A 25,768-nucleotide genomic window follows, 5' to 3' on the forward strand; every position below is an offset into this window, starting at 1 on the left:
TTTCAGTCCCCCTACTCCTTTTCATCTTCCTCTTCTTCCCCCTTCCCCTCACCTTCTCTCCATTGGGATCCAACGAGGGTAGGGGACTCAAAGCCCCCCAGCACCCCACGTTGGATTTGCCCCTGGCCGCAACCATAACATTAGCATGGGCACAACCATGTATCGGACGTTCGTTAATGTAAATTTTTGATGCCTACTCCCTTTTGTCTCCATAGCGCATGCACTAGCTGCATCACTCCCAGACTCAGTCACACATGTCTGACATATCTCCATGTATACAACTAACGTAAAAGCCATCTCTTACGAGCTCTCTCCTCCTATGCACATATTAGTAAACTTTAAATTATTTTTTATTCTAAATCTAATTGCACAATTAAATTTCTTTTAGTTAAATTTTAACAACAAGATCACACACGATTACATTTTGATAAAAGATATATGTTCAAAACAGTGTTGTACCACTTACAGAAAATTATTTCATCACTTGATCAAAATATTTCAGTCCACTTTGTGAAATGTTTTACAGAAATGCAATATTTTAAAAAATACTAACTATAATATGGATATCCACTACAAAACATTGACGGCCCGTTTAGTTGGGGGCAGTTTTTAAGAGGGATTAGGAGATTAGAGGGATAAGATTATTAACTATTTTGTATAGTTGAGTGACATGAAAATTTTGGTGGGATGGGGAGGGGAATTGAGGAATGAACTCCCTCTTTTCTAATATCAGGGTAGGGGGTGGTAATTTCTTCTTTACTTTGCCTAAACAAATGTCAACTATCCATTTTCATTAATGACCTAATCTTTAACTAAACTCTTTATCAATTTCCACCACCTCTATCAAATAAGATATTGAGATTAGAAATCAAATTTTCATCTTAATCTCATCATCAATTCCCTCATGTAAACTCCCAATCCTCTTCTCTCGAGTTCCCAAACAAGCCGTGAGTTTTAACTGACGAAACGTAAAAGAAATCGTATGAACATATAATATATTTGAGTAAATTGCACTCATGATACATGAACTTATGATGTGGGTGCAAATAGGTATAACAACTCGTAAATTGCTCATTTTGGTACAATAACTTGACTAATTTGTGTGAACATGGGCCAAAATAATCCAAACAAGTAAAATTGATCTAATGTGATGCATCCAGCTAACACCTTTGCGCACTAGTAGTTGTTTTGTTTTGAAAAATATAATCCGTACTCTAGTAGTTGAAGCATCTAGTTCCCCGTTGTTAATTTTGGTAATTAATGACAAGAGCTAATTGTGGACTAACCGTTGCTATTGAGATATATTTTAAGTTAGGTCCACGTCATGTGTGCGCATGGATGACTATCGATGGATTAAAATTTGATGACGTGAAGCGAAGAAAAGAAAACGGTAAAACTAGTGCTTTAGTTTTAAAATTGATCGAGGTGAAGGGCGATCAAATTTGCTAGTTTATTTTTTAGTTTCGCCTTACTATCAAGGGGGGTAATGACCTAGCAATGAGATGATTTTAATTGCCACACTAGGTCATTATGCATTTAGACTTGTGCTCACATTTCATCTCACACACACAATCTTTTTTTTTCACTGGGTTCGGCCTGACCAGGGGCGGTCAGATCGGCCACATAGTGGCGGTCTGACCGGCGTGCCCTGGCTAGTCTGACCGGCCACGAAACGGCGGTCTGACCGGCGGCACATGCGCGGTCAGACCGGCCCCCTGGAGGCCGGGATGGTGCTGCTCGGGGTGGCCGATACAGAGCCGACGGAGCCGTATTCGGTCAGACCGAGCTGATGGCGGTCTGACCGAGCCGAGGCCGAACTGACCGGCCACTCAACGTCGGTCTGACCGGCCAGGCCGATGGGGCCCTCTGACAGGGCTACAACGGCTAGTTTTCTAGCCGTTGCAGAGTAGCACGGTCTGACCGGCCACATACCTCCGGTCAGACCGGCAGAGCACAGAGCTGGGGGATTTCGCCCCCAACGGCTAGTTTTGGTTGGTGGGAGTATAAATACTCCCCTTCCAGCAGCAAGAGGGCTCTCTTGGCACCCAATTCAATTGCATACACCCCTTGCACCTCTCTCACACACCTTTGAGCTTAGTGTTCATCCATTGTAGTGGTTGAGGTTGCTCTAGACAAGAGTCAAGTGCATTTGCTTCCATTTGTAGAGCTAGTGTGGCACTTGATTGATCATCTCCACGCCGGGTCATTGCTTGTTACTCTTGGAGGTTGCCGCCTCCTAGACGGCTTGTGGAGGAGTTGCCTGGTGATCTCTCCGAGAAGATTGTGGAGGAGGCCCGGCGCCGGTTTGTGAGTGGTTTGGAGTTCACCACCTTCGGAGTGAAGGAAGAACTACCCTAGTGACCGAGGCTTGGGTAGTCCTCTCCGTGGGCCGGCTCCCGCCTTGCCCATCCCTTGACGAAGGGGGTGTGCGGTGGCTGCGTGGTTGAGCGGTGGAGTTGGGCTCGCCTCAACGGGGAGTAGGAAACCGGCGAGTTTCCGAACCTCGGTGAAAAATCTCTTGTCTCCTTGTCTCATTTACCTGTTGCATTTACATTTGTGCAATTTACATTTCTAGAGACATACTAGAGATCATTTCACCCTAGGATTGCTAAACATTGACATAGGAGTGTGATTTACTTTCCTAGAGATATAATTGAGCCACTATCACCCTAGGTTTGCAAAACATAACCGAGTTGCTTAGTTAGAGTTGACCCTCACCAAGCCTAGCAACTTAGGTTAGTTTTGATTAGGTGTCATTTAGTTTTAAATCGCCTATTCACCCCCCCTCTAGTCGACATCTCGATCCTACAAGTGGTATCAGAGCTTGGTCTCTCTTGATTGAGCTTCACCGCCTAGAGAGAAGATGTCGAACGAGGTGAACCATGTAGGGAAGGCTCCCATGTTTAATGGCACAAACTACTCTACTTGGAAAATTAAAATGTCTACTCACCTCAAAGCTATGAGCTTCCATATTTAGAGTATTGTGGATGTAGGCTTTGCTATCACCGGCACACCCTTGACGGAGATTGATCACCGCAACCTCCAACTCAATGCCCAAGCATGAATGCCTTGTTCAACTCTTTGAGCCAAGAGGAGTTTGATAGAGTGAGCAACCTTGAGACCGCATATGAGATTTGGAACAAGTTGGCGGAGATCCATGAGGGCACAAGCGAGTACAAGAATGCCAAGCTTCATTTTCTCAAGATCTAATATGAGACATTCTCCATGTTGCCTCATGAGAGCGTGAATGACATGTATGGGAGGCTCAATGTTATTGTGAATGATCTCAAGGGGCTTGGGGCAAACTACACCGATTTTGAGGTTGCCCAAAAGATGCTTAGGGCTCTACCGGAGAATTATGAGACCCTTTTCACCATGCTCATCAACTCCGACATGTCAAGGATGACACCCGCAAGCCTCTTGGGGAAGATCAACACCAATGACATGTACAAGTTGAAGAAGAAGGAGATGGAGGAAGCCTCACCTTCCAAGAAGTGCATTGCTCTCCAAGCCGAAGTTGAAGACAAGGGCAAGGGCAAGGTGAATGAAGCCAATAAGGACTTGGAGGAAGAGATTGCCCATCTTGCTAGAAGGTTCAATGATCTCTTGGGAAGGAGAAAGGAGAGAGGAAGGGGCTCCAACTCAAATAGGAGAAGAAATAGAAGACCCAACAAGACTTTCTCCAACTTGAGGTGCTTTGAGTGTGGTGAGAAGGGACACTTTGCTTCCAAGTGCCCTTCCAAGGATGATGATGGAGACAAGTCATCCAAGAAGAAGAGTGGAGGCTACAAGCTCATGAAGAAGCTCAAGAAGGAAGGCAAGAAGATTGAGGCCTTCATCGGGGAATGGGACTCAAATGAGGAGAGCTCCGCCTCATCCGGGTCCGAGGAAGAAGGTGGTGATGATGTAAAGCTCCAAGAAGAAGAAGATGGCCGTTGTTGCCATCAAGGAGGCTCCACACTCTTTGCTCAAGGGCTCCTCTAAGGTAACATCTCTTAGTGATAGTGAGGGTGATGATGATTGTGATGATGTTTCCTATGATGAGTTTGTGAGTATGTTTGAGGAGCTCCAAGCTTATAATGAGAAGGAGATTGTCAAGTTCAAGGCTCTAAAGAAGGATCATGCTTCTTTGGATGTCTTGTATGAGGAGCTAAAGACCTCTCATGAGAGACTCACCATTTCTCATGAGAAGCTTAAGGAAGCTCATGACAACCTCCTTTCCACTACTCAACATGGAGCTCACATTGATGTTGGCATATCTTGTGATTTGCTTGATGATAGTGCTACTTGCCATATTGCTCATGTTGCATCATCTAGCATTCCTACCTCTTGTGATGATCTTGTGGATATGCCTAGCTCTAGCTCTAGCTCTTGTGTTTCTATTTGCGATGCCTCACTTGTTGTTGAGAATAATGAGCTTAAGGAGCAAGTGGCTAATGAGACAAGAGTTTGGAGAGGTGCTTCAAGGGTAAGAACACTCTTGACAAGATTTTGAGTGAACAACGGTGCATCCTTAACAAGGAGGGACTTGGATTCATTCCAAAGAAGGGTAAGAAACCTTCTCACCGTGCCACTCGTTTTGTCAAGAGCAATGGTAAGTATTGCTCCAAGTGTCGTGAGGTTGGGCATTTGGTGAGTGATTTCCCCGATGGTAAGCCTTCTAAGACATGCATGTTTGATTCTCATTATATGCTTAGGAAGGCTCATGATGGTAGCATTGTTGCTAGATATGTGGGTTCCCCTATACTCAGTGGTAAAAAGAATGCCATTTGGGTGCCCAAAGCTTTGGTCTCTAACCTCCAAGGACCCAAACAAGTTTGGATACCTAAAAGAGCTTGATCTTCTTTTGTAGGTGAACTACCGCACCGGTGGGAGCCATTGGGTGCTTGATAGTGGATGCACTCAACACATGACCGGTGATAGGGCTATGTTCACCACATTTGAAGTAGGAGGGAATGAACAAGAGAAAGTGACTTTTGGAGACAATAGCAAAGGAAAGGTAATTGGGTTAGGTAAAATTGCTATCTCCAATTATTTGTCAATTGATAATGTCTCTCTTGTTAAATCTCTAAATTTCAATTTGCTTTCGGTTGCTCAAATTTGTGATCTTGGCTTGTCATGTGCTTTCTTCCCTCAAGAGGTGATTGTTTCTAGCCTTCTTGACAAGTCTTGTGTGTTCAAGGGTTTTCGATATGGAAATCTTTATTTGGTTGATTTCAATTCTAGTGAAGCAAATTTGAAAACTTGTTTAGTTGTAAAAACTTCATTGGGTTGGCTTTGGCATAGGAGGCTAGCTCATGTTAGCATGAATCAATTGAGTAAACTTTCAAAACGTGATCTAGTTGTGGGCTTGAAAGATGTGAAGTTTGAGAAAGATAAGCTTTGTAGTGCTTGTCAAGCCGGCAAGCAAGTTGCATGTTCTCATCCTACTAAGAGTATCATGTCCACATCTAGACCATTGGAGCTTTTGCATATGGATTTGTTTGGCCCAACAACCTATAAGAGCATTGGTGGTAATAGTCATTGTCTTGTGATTGTTGATGATTATTCTCGCTATACTTGGGTGTTCTTTTTTGCATGACAAGTCTATTGTTGCCGAGCTTTTCAAAAAGTTTGCAAAAAGGGCCCAAAATGAATTTAATTGCACTCTTGTGAAAATTAGAAGTGACAATGGTTCCGAGTTTAAGAATACCAATATCGAGGACTATTGTGATGATCTTGGTATTAAACACGAACTTTCCGCTACCTACTCACCCCAACAAAATGGTGTAGTGGAGAGGAAAAATCGTACATTGATTGAGATGGCAAGGACTATGCTTGATGAATATGGTGTTTCCGATTCCTTTTGGGCGGAAGCCATAAACACCGCTTGCTATGCAACCAATAGGCTTTATTTGCATCATCTCTTGAAAAAGACTTCCTATGAGCTAATTGTTGGGAGGAAGCCAAATGTTGCCTATTTTCGAGTTTTTGGTTGCAAGTGTTATATTTATCGAAAGGGTGTTAGACTAACCAAATTTGCAAGTCGGTGTGATGAAGGGTTTCTTCTAGGTTATGCCTCAAATAGTAAGGCATACCGGGTCTACAACAAGAACAAAGGTATTGTGGAAGAAACCGCCAATGTTCATTTTGATGAGACTAATGGCTCCCAAGAGGGGCACGAGAATTTGGATGATGTAGGTGATGAAGGCTTGATGAGAGCTATGAAGAACATGTCTATTAGAGATGTCAAGCCTATTAAAGTGGAAGACAAACCATCCACCTTCACTCAAGATGAGCCATCTACTTCCGCTACGCCAAGTCAAGCTCAAGTTGAAGTGGAGGAGGAGAAGGCACAAGATCCACCTATGCCACAAAGGATACACACCGCTCTTTCCAAGGATCACCCAATTGACCAAGTGTTGGGTGACATTAGTAAGGGTGTTCAAACTCGATCTCGTGTCGCTTCGATTTGTGAATATTACTCGTTTGTTTCTTGCCTTGAGCCAAAACATGTAGATGAAGCTCTTTGTGATTCGGATTGGATAAATGCTATGCATGAAGAGCTCAACAACTTTGCAAGAAACAAGGTGTGGACATTGGTTAAAAGACCTAGAGATCACAATGTCATAGGGAGAAAGTGGGTCTTTAGGAACAAACAAGATGAGAACGGGTTGGTGGTGTGAAACAATGCAAGGTTGGTGGCACAAGGTTTCACACAAGTTGAAGGTTTGGACTTCGGTGAAACTTTTGCCCCCGTGGCAAGACTTGAGGCTATTCGCATCCTTCTTGCATTTGCATCATGCTTTGATATAAAACTATTTCAAATGGATGTGAAAAGTGCTTTTCTAAATGGTGAAATTGCCGAACTTGTCTTTGTTGAACAACCTCCCGGTTTTGAAGATCCTAAAAATCCTAACCATGTTTATAAACTCTCAAAAGCTCTTTATGGTTTAAAACAAGCTCCTAGGGCTTGGTATGAAAGATTGAAAGATTTTCTTTTGTCAAAGGATTTCAAAATTGGAAAAGTTGACACCACCCTTTTCACAAAAATCATTGGTGATGATTTCTTTGTGTGTCAAATTTATGTTGATGACATCATATTTGGTTTTACTAATGAGGTATTTTGCAAGTAATTTGGTGATTTGATGTCTAGGGGATTTGAGATGTCCATGATTGGAGAGTTGAGCTTCTTCCTTGGACTTCAAATCAAGCAACTCAAGGATGGGACGTTCGTGAGCCAAACCAAGTACATCAAGGATCTACTCAAGAGGTTTGGCTTGGAGGATGCGAAACCCATCAAGACACCTATGGCAACCAACGGGCATCTCGACCTTGATGAGGGAGGTAAACCGGTAGATTTAAAGCTTTATCGTTCCATGATTGGTAGCTTGCTTTACCTTACCGCATCTAGGCCGGATATCATGTTTAGTGTTTGCATGTGTGCACGGTTTCAAGCCGCTCCTAAGGAGTGTCACTTAGTGGCCGTGAAAAGGATTCTAAGATATTTAAAGCATTTCTCTACTATTGGCTTGTGGTACCCAAAAGGTGCTAAATTTAAGCTTGTTGGCTATTCCGACTCGGATTATGCCGGTTGCAAAGTGGATAGAAAGAGCACATCCGTTAGTTGCCAAATGCTTGGTATATCCCTTGTGTCATGGTCATCCAAGAAACAAAACTCCGTTGCCCTCTCTACCGCCGAGGCGGAATATGTTTCGGCGGGTAGTTGTTGTGCCCAATTGCTTTGGATGAAACAAACATTGTTGAACTATGCCATATCCTTCACCAAAACCCCATTCCTATGTGACAATGATAGTGTCATAAAGATAGCCAATAACCCGGTCCAACATTCTAGAACCAAGCATATTGACATTTGTCATCATTTCCTAAGAGACCATGTTGCCAAGTGTGACATAGTCATTAGCCACATAAGAACCGAGGATCAACTAGCCGACATATTTACCAAGCCTCTTGATGAAACCCGCTTTTGCAAGTTGAGAAATGAGTTAAATGTCATAGATTTCTCTAATGTGGCTTGAGATGGTGCACCATGGTTGCTTCTTTTGCATTGTGTATATTTGCTCTCATTCGCACTTATGCTTTGGATTTATTGCCATTTGGTTCTTCATTGCAGAAATGGAGCATGTCACATTAAGGGGGAGTTTTGCACTCTTGCATGTGCTCTACTTCCTTTTATATGTGAGCAAATCAACTATAGTGGTGCTAGTAGTATTTTCAAAATGTCCAAGTCAACATAAGTCAAAACTTTTGTAAAATAAATGTAATTTGAAAACTATCTCTTGGAAAATGTTTCAAAAGTTTTCCTATATGTTTTCCAAGCCTCACATTGCAAGAAAAATGATTTTTGAATGAAAATGCCATTTTGGCCCTCTTTTGAAGAAACTAGATTCTTAGTTTTGGCCAAAATGAGATTTATCCCCAAAATGAGATTGAGAAGGAATTTGAGAAAATTTTCAAAACAAAGTTGGTAGAGAAGAAGATTTGAAATGTTTTTGGTATTCAAACCTATTTTAAAAACCAAATCATTCAAAAGTTATTTGAAAACCAATTTGGCCCAAAAACCCCTATAGACCATAAAAGGTCACCTCATAGCACTTAAGTGAGTTTTGTTGCAAATCATCATAATCTTCAAATATTGTGGATGGTTAGCAATATTTAAACTCACACATTTCAAAAATTGCTCCAAAAATCAAATTTTTGTTGAATTTTATTGTGTGGGGGTTGCCGGCTTGTGCAAGGGCTGTGCACAGCCGGCAGGGGGCCTGGCAGTCTGACCGGCGCTATATGCGCGGTCTGACCGGCCAGGTGCGGCGGTCTGACCGGCCACATAGGGCCGGTCTGACCGGCCGAGGTGGGCCCAGGCAGTTTTGCCCCTTTTCTTCTCCATCCCACACCTACCCTCTCCCATCTCATCCCCATTCACCCCCAACCCGAAAAACTCTCTCTCTCTCTCACCTCCCCTCAAACCCTAACTCTTTCCTCCACCAAATCCCCTCAGTTTGACCGCAGATTTCTCTCCGGTTACACCGTAAGTGATTCTCCTCCGCTTCCTCTCTCTATTCCATGGATTGGTTTGTGTTTTTGTTGAGTTTTTGATTCATGGCATGGAACCCTAGGTGAAGCACGAGGTGTTCTTCGATTTGCACCAATAGAGGGTAGTTTCTTGGTGTGATTCAACTCCTTCAACCGGTAAATCACTCTCCCTCTTGTGCATTCACTCAAATCGATCTATTTCAACCTCTAGGGTTAAGGGTAGTTTCCTCTTTTGTTCCAATCTTGATGAAATATGTCCAACCCTTTGATATTCATGTTCCAATCCTATGCTATATTGTTCCAGCAAATTTTAGACTCAAATGTGTAGATGTGAAAATTTTTTGGATGCTTGAACTTGTGGGAGGAGGTCTGCCCGGAGCCACAGGCGGTCTGACCGTGGGTCAGCCGCCGGTCTGACTGGCGTGTGCGCCCTGTCTGACCGGCCAGCAGCCTCGGTCTAACCGGCCACCAGTGAGCGGTCTGACCGGCCACCATGGGCGGTATGACCGGCCACCATGGGCGGTTTGACCGGCCTGATGCTGTCGGTCTGACCGCCCTACTGGCTGCGGTCTGACCATCCCTCCACTGGATATAGGCAAATTTTCACCTCTCCAAATTGTTTCTAGAATTATTGCTAATATCCTATCATCCTTTGCTTTTTGACAGTGATGCCTCCCCGCACTCGCCATGGTTGTCGTGCGCCCACTCTGGATCCCATGAGTGAGCCTGAGGAATCGAGCGGAGAGGATTACGCTCAAAGTGATGAAGAGGTTGAGGCCAATGTTGAGGGGGCTAGTGAGGAGGCAAGTGGAGATGATGTCAGTGGAAGTGGAGAGGATGAGGATGAACAAAGTGATGAGATGAACATTGATCCCTCCATCCAGTTTGTGGTGAACATGAGGAATCCATCGCAGTATACCATCTTAAGGCATCATGATCAGTTCTTGAGGCCTCGGGACACCCCGGATCCCCATTTTCACACCGCTTTCCAGAAGACTGTGTATGAGCAGGTTTATGCAGGGAAAACATTTGTAGAGCATAAGTGGATTTCTTGGAGAGACATCAATGAGACTCCAGAGTTTGAGAGCTTGCATGATCTCTTCAAGACTGTTGGCATTGACCGGATTGTGACCCTCAAGCAAGACTACAATGAAGATTTGATCCGGCAGTACTATGCTACAGTGTGGGTGGCTGGAGACTAGAGTGAGATGAAGTGGATGTCCGACACCCTCCAGTGTTCTATCTCTCGAAGGCAATTCCGGCAGCTCCTCAACATTCGCTTGGACTTTGGAGATGATTTGCATGAGGAGCACACTCACAATCCGCTCTCCATAGACTATCTCTCTCAGTTCTATGAAGATGGAGTGCGGTACACACATGGGAAGGTTGCCGGCTTGAGGACTATCCCCAGTGTGGTTAAAAGGATTATGAGAGCCACTATCCTCCCTCGCCTTGGCAACAATGATGACATTAGGGGGGTGGCTTGGCACGTCATCGATGCAATCATTCAGGGCCGTCAGTTCGACATTGTGTCTCTCATGATGCAAGAGATTGCTATCTTCAAGAGGACATTCACTCAGGGAATCTATTATGCCCCTTACATCATGAGGTTGATTCAAGACAAGCTTGGGGCTGCTGGGCAAAATTTGAAGAAGCACAAGCAGTACAAGCCCCGCCTTCAGCCTAGAGCTCCCCGTGCTCCTAGGACGGTGCCCTCTTCTCACCCTGGAGCTAGCTCAAGCCCAGCACCTCCTCCTCCTCATGGGTATGATCCAAATGCTTCTTTCATCCTCACTATGCTTACTTTGGAATGCAACCCAATGAATACTTCAACCCGGTACTTGGGGCTATTAATACCTTAAGTGAAAGCATTCAACGCTTGTCTACCAGGCATGAAGCATTGCATGAGGATGTTCGTGGCTTGCGCACCGATGTTGGAGACTTGAATGCTTCCATGGGGAGATTGCACACTAGAGTGGGTGCATTGGATTCTCGAGTCCAAATGTTGGAGAGCACCCAAGCTTTTGTATATCATCGTCGTCGTGATACTCCTAATCCTTCCTCTTTGGCGCTTCCTCCTTCTCCTCCACAAGAATTAAGACCTTTTTGGTACTTGATGCCAAAAGGGAGAGAAAAATGTCCTTAGGTGTGCTTTATGTATTGTGGGTTGGGACTAATGGTAGTGAGGTTAGTGTCCTCATATCTAATAGGTTAAGGTGGTTTGAGCTATATTATGTATGGGTATGGGCTGTTACTCTATATTGTGTGTTCTTTATCGTTTTGTTGAACTCTATGTCATTTGGACCCTTCGTGGTCTTGTAATAGCCTATGTTTATTTGTGAGCCCTTTTAGGATGATTTGTGACTTATGTGAGTTGAATGGTTAAGTGATGTGAACTTGTGCAATGATGGATGGTGTATGTGATACTGATATATATATGACCATCTTATGCTCATGGATGAATATTTCTTGAAGTTCACATTGAGATATTGCTCTTGTGTTTGTGATATGTTGAATTGTGAAATTGAAATGTGCATTGGCTCCATATTTGCCATTTGTGATTGTTATGCACATGTTTAGGGGGAGCTTTTGATTTCCTTTACAGTATATGTCCATGTGTTCTATGTTTGATTATATATATTCGTGGTGTTTGTTATCAATTACCAAAAAGGGGCAGATTGAAGCATCTAGGCCCTCGTTGTTAATTTTGGTAATTAATGACAAGCGCTAATTGTGGACTAACCGTTGCTATTGAGATATATTTTAAGTTAGGTCCACGTCATGTGTGCGCATGGATGACTATCGATGGATTAAAATTTGATGGCGCGAAGCGAAGAAAAGAAAACGGTAAAACTAGTGCTTTAGTTTTAAAATTAGTCGAGGTGAAGGGCGATCAAATTTGTTAGTTTATTTTTTTGTTTCGCCGTACTATCAAGGGGGTAATGACCTAGCAATGAGATGATTTTTAATTGACACATTAGGTCATTATGCATTTAGACTTGTGCTCATATTTCATCTCACACACACAATCTTTTTTGTTTTCACTGGGTTCGGCATGACCAGGGGCAGTCAGACCGGCCACATAGTGGTGGTCTGACCGGCGTGCCCTGGCCGGTCTGATCGGCCACGAAACGGCGGTCAGACCGGCCCTCTAGAGGCTGGGATGGTGCTGCTCGGGGTGGTCAATACAGAGCCGACGGAGCCGTATTCGGTCAGACCGAGCTGATGGCGGTCTGACCGGCCACTCAACGTCGGTCTGACCGGCCAGGCCGATGGGGCCCTCTGACAGGGTTACAACGGCTAGTTTTCTAGCCGTTGCAGAGTAGCACGGTCTGACCGGCCACATACCTCCGGTCAGACCGGCAGAGCACAGAGCTGGGGGATTTCGCCCCCAACGGCTAGTTTTGGTTGGTGGGAGTATAAATACTCCCCTTCCAGCAGCAAGGGGGCTCTCTTGGCACCCAATTCAATTGCATACACCCCTTGCACCTCTCTCACACACCTTTGAGCTTAGTGTTCATCCATTGTAGTGGTTGAGATTGTTCTAGACAAGAGTCAAGTACATTTGCTTCTATTTGTAGAGCTAGTGTGGCACTTGATTTATCATCTCCATGCCGGGTCATTGCTTGTTACTCTTGGAGGTTGCCGCCTCCTAGACGGCTTGTGGAGGAGTTGCCCGGTGACCTCTCTAAGAAGATTGTGGAGGAGGCCCGGCGCCGGTTTGTGAGTGGTTTTGAGTTCACTACCTTCGGAGTGAAGGAAGAACTACCCTAGTGGCCGAGGCTTGGGTAGTCCTCTCCGTGGGCCTGCTCCCGTCTTGCCCACCCCTTGACGAAGGGGGCGTGCGGTGGCTTCGTGGTTGAGCGGTGGAGTTGGGCTCGCCTCAACGGGGAGTAGGAAACTGGCGAGTTTCCGAACCTCGGTGAAAAATCTCTTGTCTCCTTGTCTCATTTACTTGTTGTATTTATATTTGTGCAATTTACATTTCTAGAGACATACTAGAGATCATTTCACCCTAGGATTGCTAAACATTGACATAGGAGTGTGATTTACTTTCCTAGAGATATAATTGAGCCACTATCACCCTAGGTTTGCAAAACATAACTTAGTTGCTTAGTTAGAGTTGACCCTCACTAAGCCTAGCAACTTAAGTTAGTTTTGATTAGGTGTCATTTAGTTTTAAATCCCCTATTCACCCCCCTCTAGTCGACATCTTGATCCTACAGTAGTGCATGCAGCCTACAAGAGATTGTAATATAGTATCGTTGTTGACTGATATGTTTAAAATTAAGCTAGTGTGCTCAGGTCTGCACAAGTACAAACAACTGCTAGCGTGGATATGTCTCACTATGATTATTTAGTACTACACATTAGATCAATTTTGCATGTGTGTTGTTTTGTACTAGGTTCGTATAAACTAGACAAGCTATTGTATTAAAACGAGCAATTTACAAGTTGTTATACCTATTTACACTCGCCGAGCAAGTTTATGTACCTTATTTTTATCGATGAAACATTTTTTTGCACGACGCATGAAACATCGTTCGAAACAACACACAGCCAAACGTCCTCCGTCGGATGAGCCGGACGGTGGATATGGGCTAAAGTCACACCGCAACTAGACAGCGGACCCGCCGGATCCTAAAACCCTACGCCTCCCGCCGCTGGCCACCCACGGCCACAGCCGCCACACCCAACCTCCCGCCGCCGTCGCCAGCCAGCCAGCCATGGGGAGCCGGCTGGGTCGCCGCGTGATCCACTTCGCCAACCTCCCCCTCAAGCTCATGCTCCCTCCCGCGCCGCTCTCCTCCGTCCAGGAGTTCGCCGTCAAGACCGTCCCCTCCGCCTCCAAGGTCGACATCCGCCGCTGCCTCGAGTCCATGTACGGCTTCTCCGTCGCCGAGGTCCGCACCCTCAACATGGAGGGCAAGAAGCTGCGCCGGGGCCCCTTCCTCGCCGCCAAGCCCGACTACAAGAAGGCCTACGTCACCCTCCGCGCCCCGCTCCCCGTCTCCCCCGACCTCTTCCCCATTGGGCTTGTCCTCGGCGAGAGGGAGCGCAAGGCCAGCGCCGCCGCCGCCAGGAGGAAGGCGGTGGAGGGCGCCGAGGTGGAAGGGGAGGGCAAGGGGAAGCACTGGATGGAGGATGAGAAGGTGGGCTTCTCCAGGGCCGGCCGCGGCAAGGTGGTGTACGGCAACCCCGGGAGGCTGGGGAAGAAGAGGAATGGAGGTACCAAGGTGAAAGACAGAGCCGGAGAGGAAGTGGGGAAGTTCCCATGGAGCGGGACGCGTCTTGCTACCGAGAAGAAACCTGCTAGGTGAGGCGTTCGGTTCAATCTACCTTTCTTGATTAACTGATGTTTCAACTCTTAGCAAATTAATTGTAGTTTTGTTCATGTGGAATTGATTAGTACTACAGTTTCTAACCTTTATTAATGTTCAAGAACGGTCTTTTGGCTTTGTTGAAGCCTGAGTAGAATAGTAGAAGAAACCAGGATGATGCGGTCCAACTCTTAGCAAGTTAGTTATTTTTTTGTTCATGTGGAATTGATTAGTTTCTAATCTGTGTTACTGCTAAAGAACGGTCTTTTGGCTTTCTTGAAGCCTTGGAGTAGAACAGTAGAAGAAACCGTGATAATATGGTCCAAATCTTAGCAAGTTACTATTGTTTTGTTCATGTGGAATTGATTAGTTTCTGTGTTACTGCTAAAGAACGGTCTTTTGGCTTTCTTGAATCCTAGGAGTAGAACAGTAGAAGAAACCAGGATGATATAGTAGTATCAGTGCCAAATTTTTGTGTTTGTTGCTGGGGGAAATTGCATATTGTTGTAATCATACTAAACGAGCGATACAGATGGTGATCTAGAAATGATATTTTAGATGTACACTAGCCAAGTGCCGTTTGTTGCAAGGAAAGCACAATTTTCTGAAATGTGGAGACTTGCTCTTACTATACAGTATCTTGAGAAATATATAAATTAACATCCTATTAGTGTTACCATCAGAAATTTATCCCGTTTTAGTTCAAGGTGTTCTGGTGCAAAATGCATTTTGCATGTCACCTCATTGCTGCTTCAAGGTTCCTCTAAAAGAGGATTTAAAAGCATTGCAAATTAAAATTTGTATAACTTGAAAATAATTGATTATTTGAAACCATGCACAGAATGACTGTTCATCATCTCAACCATTGGTCATCTTTCTTACTTTCTGATGTATCGATGACATCGAAAAGCAGCAGAGTTATACACATAATTTCCAATTTTCCTTTAACTACTCTCTTATAGGTTGCACAACCATCCCTCTATTGGAGTTAGCTAAATGCTACCAATATCTTCTCTATGCCTTTTCTGTGCAAACTTTTAATCCTTAATTTCTAAATCCCAAGTCACATTATTGAAAAGTTGCACTTGTTAATAGTATAATACAGCAGTACAAATGTTCATTCAAAGCTAACCATTCATGCATATTTCAAAGATTCAATCCTGAGAAGAAAGGGAAAACCATACCGTTCATAACCATTACTTTTATTTAGAAACCAAAATCACACATGGCCTTGATCTGGCTAGATTTCACTCGGGCCAATAAACCCACAAAAAGAAAACACTGTCATTCCAAATTTAATATAAGTTATTATAAGTTGGCTTACTATAGGCTCAAAGGCACTTTTAGAGATAGTATGGTCTGCATTCAGTTAGACCCACCTTGAATTTGGCCAGATCGACAAATAGCGTTGCCATCTTCAAGAGGACCAGCACCCGCAGGTGCTCACAAAATCATTTTTGGCACAGTGAAAAAGTCATAGGAGCAACTCGGTAATTCAACAATTATTTGCACAGCAAATTGTACAAAAGGGAATCAGTCTACCATTAGTTAAGTGTTTTAATAATCCATGAAAGAACAATTGATTATCAGTTCACCGACTGAATGTGAAGAATGATCATGAATCATTTTTTGAACTTGCAAAAAAAGTCTGACATGGGATTTTTGGAATTGCCAAATGCTATCAAAAGCATAAAAACATCTCTATAAGATTGTTGATACATGAAAAATACAAAATAAATAAAAAATAATTCAGTATGATATCTCTGGAATAAAAATAAAACTATTATTGTTATTCAATACTCCCTCTGTTTCATATTGTAAGACTTTCTAGCATTGCCCATATTCACATAGATGTTAATATGTGTCTAGATTCATTAACATCTATGTGAATGTGGGCAATGCTAGAAAGTCTTACAATATGAAACGGAGGAAGTAGTTGCTTTTTGATGTCACGGTTTCAGGTAGTATTATATATGTTATAATTAGCTTACCAAGTTAGATTGCAGCTGCAGTACAGTAACTGAAAGAGTTCTGAACTTCATGCCATGATTGTACAAAAATGACCCCTCCTTCATATATCACCTATGACGACCAGCGCTTAGCCCTAATGCAGTGAAATGACCAGTGGTTTTATTGATCTGCAATATATTCACCTTTTGATAGGAAAGTTTGAAGAAAAAAGAACACAATGGGGGTGAAAACAATTCTTCATTGCTATTTACTTGATTGCACGCAGTTCAGATAGAGAACTGATTAATTGAGCAGAATTCCATAAAACACCTATATGGCAAAGGAACATGAGCAATCCCAGAATTCAAGAGCCTGGTAATTTGGACCTCAAGTCCTCAACTAAAAAGGAATATATGAGCAATCCCACAATCACAAGATAATTTACACAACCACGTTGCTCTGTGATGTATTTCTTTTTTATCTGTAGAGGTATGCTAAGTAGCTCAGGTATAAGTTCTCTTCCTTTTTGTTACATACCACCACCCAGCCTTCCCATCGGCTGCCATTGCTCTTTCCAAGATCACATCCAGTAAGCCTACTATTGACCAACCCAAATTTGCGGCTATAAAAGGACACAATAATATGAGTTGGATGAAGAGGTGAAATCATCTCTCAATATAGATTAATGTAAACCATTGCCTCCGATATCAAACGACAACAGATGTACGTTTTGGTTCCAAACCATTTGTTACCTACCTCGATCATATGGTCAAACCAAAAAATGCTTCAAATTATTAAAAGCTAGAACCATGCAAAGTTGTCAACTTATTAGTATGTCATATTGCTATGAGAAATTGAAGAAATAAACACTAATGTACAGGAAGGTGTAGTGGCAATTTTAACCAGCCTACCAATGCATTAGGGTTCTCATAGATTTTTAGAGAATTCCCATTGGAAAGGTGCATCTTGATCAGTATTCTGTATCCAAGGCTGAAGTTTGTTTCATACTTGCTCCTCCTTTTTTAGAAAGGGCAACTATGTCTTGCTTAAGCTTCATACAATCATCTGTGAATAGAAGAGCAACCAATACCAGTCCACATAATGTTTGCAGCATGATTCTCAGAAGCATCAAGAAAGCCATCACTGAATTTTACCTAAAGCACTGACATCATGCTGACACACCAAAAATTGTTAGAACGCACTGTGCTGAAGATGTGTCTCAGTTCTGACTGGAGAGGACACAAGTGCATCGGCTAAAGGATATGTGATGATACCCATGTGAGCATGTAGGTTAGAAAGATGACAGCTAATTGAGCACGCAGGGCAATGGAGGTGATATCCATCATAATTCATAGAAGACAATAGATGCCATCTAACCCTCACAGACGAAGGAACTTTACCATGGAAACACGGCAGTCTCCTCTGTCATGGAGGCCTAAAGGGGGAGGGGGAGTGTGTGGAGGATGGGAGCGCAGCATCAGGCCCATGCCAGTGCGCATGGAGGTCAGGAGTGCAACATTGGCTCTCACTGGCGCTTTTGCTGGAGAGCTGGTAGGGGAGGGGGGAGTGGGCATCGGGCGGAGCTGCAGATTCTGGGAGGGGAAGGTGTTGTTTATTGAAGAATGGGAGAAGAGTGCGCGTGCCTGGCAAGTCAGGAGTGGGATAGCAAATCATGGTTAATTTTAGCAACATATAATAGACTCATGAATTGATTTCATTGCAACCATAAGGTTTTTTAATTGTAGACCCAAAACCAGAAGCCAGCAATTCAGAAGTAAATCAGTAGCTCTGCTTCAGTCTGCTAGAGATGAAGTGTGGGAATTTTTTTCCTGTTTTATCTACGAAATGGGTGCAATCAAAGTAATTTTAATAAATAGAAATATGGGACATAACTTGGTTGAATTGTAATATGTAAGTTCCTTGAATCATGAAGGATGGATGTGAATTGCTTATATGTTGTGGTTCAATCTCACGCTGATATATTTTTTATCAGGAAACAGCAGTATGCCCCCAAGAAGAAGGGCATAGTCCTGAAGCAGAAGTCATGGAAGGGATCCGTGCATCGGCAACCAAAGAAGAAGGTGGAAGCTTAGAACCTTGAGTCGCTGCATTGCGATCATGAGTGCACTGTGCCACAGAGCAGGACGCGAGCGGTAGATCCATGAATCACAATGCCAGATCAGTCTTGTTTTTCATTCACAGAATAAAGAGCAATATTTTGGCATATGTATGGCTTTGGTTACTTTGATATCTCAGGCTTGGTTTTCTGACACATGAGGCCAGGAAGGTGAATGGTAGTCAAGTTTGTGCCAACCTGTTACTGATGTCCTTAGATTTCTTTTGAGATGTCTATTTGTCATCAATCACAACTGAGTATGTACAACTGATGCCTCCTCATTTTTTTTTTGTTCTTGTCAATTACATATACCTGTTATTCCCGTGGATTGGTATCATATGCTGTTTCTGAGGCTCATGTATCAGTTGTTTTTGCATTTCAATTGTCACTATAGAAAGAAAAGCTGCATTCTTTGAAGTTGTTCATGTGAATCCATTTGGTTGAAAACCACATGTTCCACTCGCATAGTCCGCCTGTTTATGTTTTAGATGGATTGATGTCCAAAGGAAATGCCCAACAAAATTTGAATACTAGAAGGTTTGGCACAATGTTTTGTTTAGTAGTTATCGATCCGTTCCGCTTATTTTAATCGGATAACTTCAGTAATTTGTAGTGTAGAAATATGCAGAATTTAATATCGTTTTTCTCCATATCAACTCTGAAAAGTTTGACTGAATCTGATCATAAACAAGAAGTAGTGGTGAGAATATTCAACACCTAACTTCCAAATCCTTCTTAATAAACTGTTAAGTGCACCTTTGGATTGGAGGATTTTCATAGGGGATTGAATTCCTTAGGATTTTATTCCTATATGATTCTTTGGATTGGAGGAATGTCAAGAGCAAGGATTTGTGGAGAAGAATCGGGATGAATGGGGATAGATTGGATTATAGTAGATGAAATAACAAGGAACGGTCCTGAACCTAAACGGCGCGACGCTCTCCGTCGCACTGAGAAGGCAGGTCGATGGGCACTAAGATAAATCTTGATCTAATGCCTAACTGACCTGTGATAGAATCCCTCCTTATATAGATGGAGGACTACTTAATCTAATCCTAACAAACCTTATCTAATCCTAACAAACCCTAATCCTATCCAATGAGTCTAGGACGCCCGGTCCAAAGCCCATGACATTACACCCCCCTTTTTGAGCAGCTCGTCCTCAAGCTGCAGCTCACCCTGCTGGACTCAAACGAAGTACCATAACCTAAACGAAGACTCTCAAGCCTTTTACATCTCAGCTTGTAAAGAGCCCTAAAGAACTAGTACTGCTGTCATCATGTACATGGACAGGAGAACGCCGTCTAGAAGCCTTGAACGGACAGTTAGGCTCAAGCCGTGGCCAAGCACAGCAGCATGCCTCTCACCAAAACCCACGTGCCCAGACCAACAGCAAAGGGAGAAGCAGCAGTTTACTTGCATGGTTCATGGCCCAAAACATGAGGAAGAACCATCTATGATTCATGGGCCAACGTGGAAACCAACCAGACCAGACCAGCCAGCCCAACTGGAAGAAGACAGAAACCCTATCCTTTTCTTCACGTGGCCACGCCGACAGCAGCGATGCAGCCAACTGCGATCGAATCGCGAGCTTCTCGAGCCAGCGCTCGGACTCGGAGCGATCTGCGCCGTCCCCACGCCTCCGCGGGAGCCAATCGAGTGCACGAGCGGGGCCATCCGCGCGAAGGGCACGGTTCGCCAGCAGATCGTGCCAAACCTGGCGCCCGAAGAAGCCGCTCCGCTTCCCATGGCTCTGCTCCAACCGTCGCCGGAATTTGCGCCTCCCACTGTGGAAACCGATTCGCATGATCGCATCGCCCGGAAATCGCACGGATGCCCGTACCGTGCTACGCCGCCATGGAAGTGGAACTCGCAGTCGTCTCCTCTGCCTCCGTTGAGAACGCCAATAACCACGGCGGCATTGCCAGGCCGAACAGCGAGGTCGAGTTCCGGCTAGGCATGCTCTCCAACGACCTTGATCCCGCCTTCTTGTTTCAAGGGTTGGCGTCACAAAAGTAGGCACCGCTGCCCTTGACGGTGTGTCGTCGGTCGCCCTGAGCTTCTCCCGGGTGGTCTCCAATGGCTCGGACTGTTGAAGCGCCGCCAAGAGCGAAGGAGGAAGACTCCATCTGACAGCTGTTACCGGTGACAACCCAACCGGTTGTGGTGCCTGTAGGCACGGTGAAGGATGTCGTTTCGCCGTGGTGGTCGACGGCGGCTTGGGCAGAAGTGGCGCCGTTGATGCCATCCCCAGCACCACGCCACCAAGTCTTGTTTCCGCCGAGATGAGTGGCATAACTCCTGGCAGACGACCGCGAGGGATGGCCGCCTTTGGCTGTGGCAGGCAACTCATCCTCCTCCTCGAGTTGGCGCCTCGCAACCGCTGCTTGAATTCGTGCTGCCGTGGTAGCAGGAACGTCATGGCCTGCCGGTCGGATCGTTCAGCAGCTCCGAGAGACATGGCCTGCTCGGCTGATGGAGCCGCCAAAGCCTGGAGTTGTGCCGCCAAGTCCATCATCTTCGTCGAGATCTTGGCAAGACCTTCGCTGATGTTGGGAACCGCCGCGATCTCGGCACCCATGGGCACGGAACCGAAGCTCTGATACCAAGTTGTCACGAGCAAGAATTATATGAAGAAGAATCGGGAAGAATAGGGATAGATTGGATTATAGTAGATGAAATAACGAGGAATGGTCCTGAACCTAAACGACGCGACGCTCTCCGTCGCACTGAGAAGGCAGGCCGATGGGCACTAAGATAAATCTTAATCTAATGCCTAACTGACCTGGGATAGGATCCCTCCTTATATAGATGGAGGACTACTTAATCTAATCCTAAGAAACCTTATCTAATCCTAACAAACCCTAATCCTATCCAATGAGCCTAGGACGCCTGGCCCAAAGCCCATGACAAGTAACAAGATTTGTAAAATTGTATGAAATGATATTGGTACATCTTTGTTCCAAAGGAAAATAAGCATAAGGTAGGTGCTTTTTTTTATTTGATAAGTCCAATGCACTCCCTCCCTTTATCTATAGCTTTCTCTTTTTTCCTAGATAACTTGGGTTATAATTTGACTAGTTAGACTTATATATTGGTTCAACTAGATATTAGATGTAATTACTTAGTTATGCTTAGAAACATTAGCTCATTAATGGGATAATTTATACTTCACTATCACTTATGGTTATATTTAATGGTAGCTCACGATGGTCAACGTGTTATGATAATTAATTATAAACTAAAAGTTGATTAATGGAGAGTTGTGAGCACATGATTTTGATGGTTGTGCTCATGACAATTAAGGACCGGTTCGCGAGCTACTGTTGTGAAACATTAACCGTGTCAACCACAAGCCAGTATGGGCAACGACTTTACCTTTTGTACAGTGTGTTTCATTGCGAGACACCAGACTGTAAAGCGGCGATAAGTCCGTAGGCTCGCTGGGGAGTCCATACCTCTGGCTCTTGAGGGGGTGATTATGATCCAGGAACGGTGCACTGTTATGAATTGTGTTATGTGAAGGGTAATGTCACGATTTCCCTCTTTGTAGTGCTGTGGTGGTACTTCGGGGCATGACAACATGTGTGAAATCGTGTCTTGTGCGTACAGTGGTACATCTCTGGCTAGAGTAAAATTATTCGAATAGCCGTGCTCGCGGTTATGAGTGAGTCTAATAATGTTTTGATTAGTCTCACACTACTCGTTAATAATAATAATGTGATAATTGATGATAATTAGTTTAACTTCTGGTTTGGAATGGCTAATTCCTGATTTGGAGGTTTGATCTGTACGACCGGGGTTGGTTGTTCAGGTTTGGCAGGGCCTATGCAGCAGGTATGTTGTATAGCATTGGATTAATATTGATAATTAATTACTCTACTATTTTACAAATTTTGAACTCTTTGCTAAATGATGCTTTTGCAAATGAGTCCTACATCATGCCATTCTTTGGTATCGATCCCTATGCACTTGCATATTTGCTGTGTGGCTTGCGGAGTATTCCATGTACTCACCTTGCAATAAACACCAAATCTCAGTTGAAGAAAAAGGATCTAGAAGGAGAAGACCTTTGGTTTAGATCCCAGTTGAGCTGCCTGTGGGAGTGGAGTTGGAGCTTCGCTAGATTTTATTTTCCGCTGCAGTTTTCTTGGTGGTGAGAACTAAGTGCCTCTTATGTAAGTATTTATCGCTTTGCTTATTTTGATGAATTTGTATAAATTGTCAGTTTATGTACCTTAGCTGATTTCTAGACGAGGATTTAATGCACAAATTAGTTTGGAAATTACTTATGAATTTCTGGGCTGTGACATCTTCTTTGCTATGAGCAAGTTGAGCTGGTTTACCTCTAACCCGGGAGATGATCACTGGCGTGCTCTTGAGCGAGTGATGCACCATTTAAAAGGTACTATGGACTTGGAGCTTCACTATACTGGGTATCCCGCGGTACTGGAGGGATATAGCAGTTCTAATTGGTTCTCTGATGTGGATGAGATCAAAGCTATTAGTGGATATGTTTTCACACTAGGTGGTGCTGCTATTACATGGAGGTCTTGTAAGCAGACTATTTTGACGAGGTCAACCATCGAAGCAGAGCTGACGGCACTAGATACTGCTGCTGTTGAGGTAGAATGGCTGCGTGATCTATTGATGGATATGCTTGTGGTTGAAATACCGGGGCCGGCTATTCTTATGAATTGTGACAATCAAATGGTAATTTTCAAAGTGAATAGTTCTAAGGATAACATGAAATCGTTTAGACATGTGAAATGACGATTGAAGTCATTCAGGAATTTGAGAAACTTTGGGGTTATAACATTGAATTACATCCAAACCTGGCAGATCCCTTCACGAAGGGACTATGACGAAATATGATAGACAATGCATCGAAGGAGATGGGTTTGAGACCCATGTGAGTTCTACTATGACGGTAACATAATTATGTGATTGGAGATCCCGTGAATTAGACCCTGGGACGAACAAGCTATTATTTAACTTGAGGGGAGTACCAATCTAAACCATCTCTAACTGAAGTTGCATGTACTCTCATGAGCTGCAAGGCATGTTGGTTATGTCTTAATAAGTTCTTTAATTAGCGAAGATGCTATCCTGCAGACCATTCTTGAAAGAACGCACCTTTGTGAGCTGGAGTGGTCGTAGTCTATGGAGATTTTGGATGAATTTTCTAGGAAGCTTACTAAGAGAGCAAGGAGTATGACTTATACGCTCCACACGAGGGATAGTCTACTGACGGTCTAGTACGGTAGTACCACATAAGACTCTAAGTGAAACTTGCTTGCAAAAGACTTGCAATTCAAGGCATAGTCCATTGTTCAAGTTGTAAATAAGTGTAGCTTAGAATTCTAGGTGGATATTCAGCCTTAATTGGTCTCCATCAAACCGCTGGTATATAAACAGTACATTGAGAAAAGGCAAATCTCAGTGGGATTTTGAGATTTGGTGGGGGATTATTTGAATTAATAGATGAGCCTTAACCCATTCAAGATTAATTCTTTGGAAAATCATAAAAGCCCACATCATGGGATGGCATGCATGAGGAATTTAGTGCCACCTTGCCTATTCTAGGAGAGGGAGACCTCCTTATAAGGGAAGATGCTTTCCTAGCCACTTGAGGCATGTGAAGTGGAGAGAATAGATGGAACACACGTACGTGCTCGCTCGCCTGGCCTGGAAATTCGGATTTGTTTTTCGGAAACACTCCGAATATTCCGGTACGTGAAACGACGTGGAGTCCGGATATGTTACGCGGTAGTACGGTTACGTGGAGTGGAGATTGTGCATGCGTCCTGATATCTCTATATAAGTTGAGCCGCCGCCTCCACGCAACACACGTGAAATCAATCTAGGGTTTGCCTCCTCCTCTGTACTGCACCGTCACTTGTAGTCTACTCCATCCCGCTCAAGTTGAGCCGCCGCCTCCATGCAACATATGCGAAATCAATCTAGGGTTTGCCTCCTCCTCTGTACTGCGATCGGGAGAGCAGGTCTCCGGAACCTTCGCCTTCGATGTCCTACACCGGGAGAAGGCAGCAATAATGTTTTTGGGAAGTGCTTTACACGACCGCTCCTTGTTCATCCACAACGGCTCCTCTTCCTCTTCGCTCACGGGTTGCGCACCATCGTTAACGCACGGTACCACGAGTCCTTCCCGCTGAGCAGCCGGTTTTGCAAATCCCTTGGTACGCCTTCAATATGTTTCGCATATTCGATCTGTTCATGCTATAATGTCTGGTTTACATGTGTAGATTGTATGATACGATTATGTTAGTTATGGAATAAATTAAATTATTTTGTGCTTATAAATTCAACAACATATGGACCTGTTCGGCACGCAGGTGCAGCAGCCGGCTGCAGCCAGCCCACTGTGTTTTTTTTTTTTGCTTCTTCACTGTTCCTGCAGCCGGCCCACTGCTTTTTTTTATATATATATTTTGCTTGCCTCACAGTTCCTGCAGGCTGCAGCGCTTAACATTGTACTCCCTCCGTCCTCTAATATAAGAGATTTTGACATCTTATTTGTACTGTTTAACCATTTGTCTTATTCAAAATTTTTTAGAATTATTATTTATTTTATTTGTGTCTTACTTTATTATCCAAAGTATTTTAAACACAACTTTTTGTTTTTTATATTTGTACAATTTTTTTAATAAGACGAGTGGTCGAACATCAGAAGCAAAATAGGGATGGAGGGAGTATAAATATATAACAAGCATCGCTATTTTAGATAGTGTGGTGTAAAAGCATATGTATAAGTAGTATACATAGTTTAGAAAATAAACCATATAAAAATGGTCATGTCACATTTCAGTCAATGTCGTTATTATTATCTAAGACGAGTGAAGCCAAAAGGACATTTACTATATTATTTGCTACTACTTTATGCGTGCATGTTTAAGCTCCAATCGAGTCCTGATTCTTTAATTTACACAACTTTTATTAACTTTATGTATACTTGCACTGCCACAGCTTGATGTAGTTCATTACGTTCCAGTTTCCAAATATTACACTTGACGTTGGCCTGGTTTAGTTATAACTTTTTTTTTTCAAACTTCCAACTTTTCCATCACATCAAAACTTTTCTACACACATAAACTTCCAATTTTTTTCTTCAAACTTTTAATTTTAGTCAAACTTTCAATTTTAGCGTGTAACTAAACACAACCGTTGTTAACAAATTCTACCTCCCAATTAGGCCGAGTTTAGGCCTGGTTTAGTTCCCAACTTTTTCTTCAAACTTCCAATTTTTCCATCACATCAAAACTTTTCTACTCACATAAACTTTTAATTTTTCTGTCACATCGCTCCAATTTCAACCAAACTTTTAATT

General features: G+C 43.6%; 1 protein-coding gene across 1 annotated transcript; it reads left to right on the top strand.

Moving 5' to 3' along the window:
• The first annotated feature begins 13,666 nt into the window (after positions 1-13,666).
• On the top strand, positions 13,667-18,777 carry LOC4343020 (uncharacterized). Its single transcript, XM_015789514.3, has 2 exons — positions 13,667-14,350; positions 18,298-18,777. Exons 1-2 carry the CDS (start codon positions 13,761-13,763, stop codon positions 18,395-18,397), a joined length of 690 nt encoding a protein of 229 aa, XP_015645000.1. The 5' UTR covers positions 13,667-13,760; the 3' UTR covers positions 18,398-18,777.
• The last annotated feature ends 6,991 nt before the right edge of the window (positions 18,778-25,768 follow it).

Source organism: Oryza sativa, chromosome 7 (assembly GCF_034140825.1).
Source record: "Oryza sativa Japonica Group chromosome 7, ASM3414082v1".
Taxonomy (NCBI): Eukaryota; Viridiplantae; Streptophyta; class Magnoliopsida; order Poales; family Poaceae; genus Oryza; species Oryza sativa.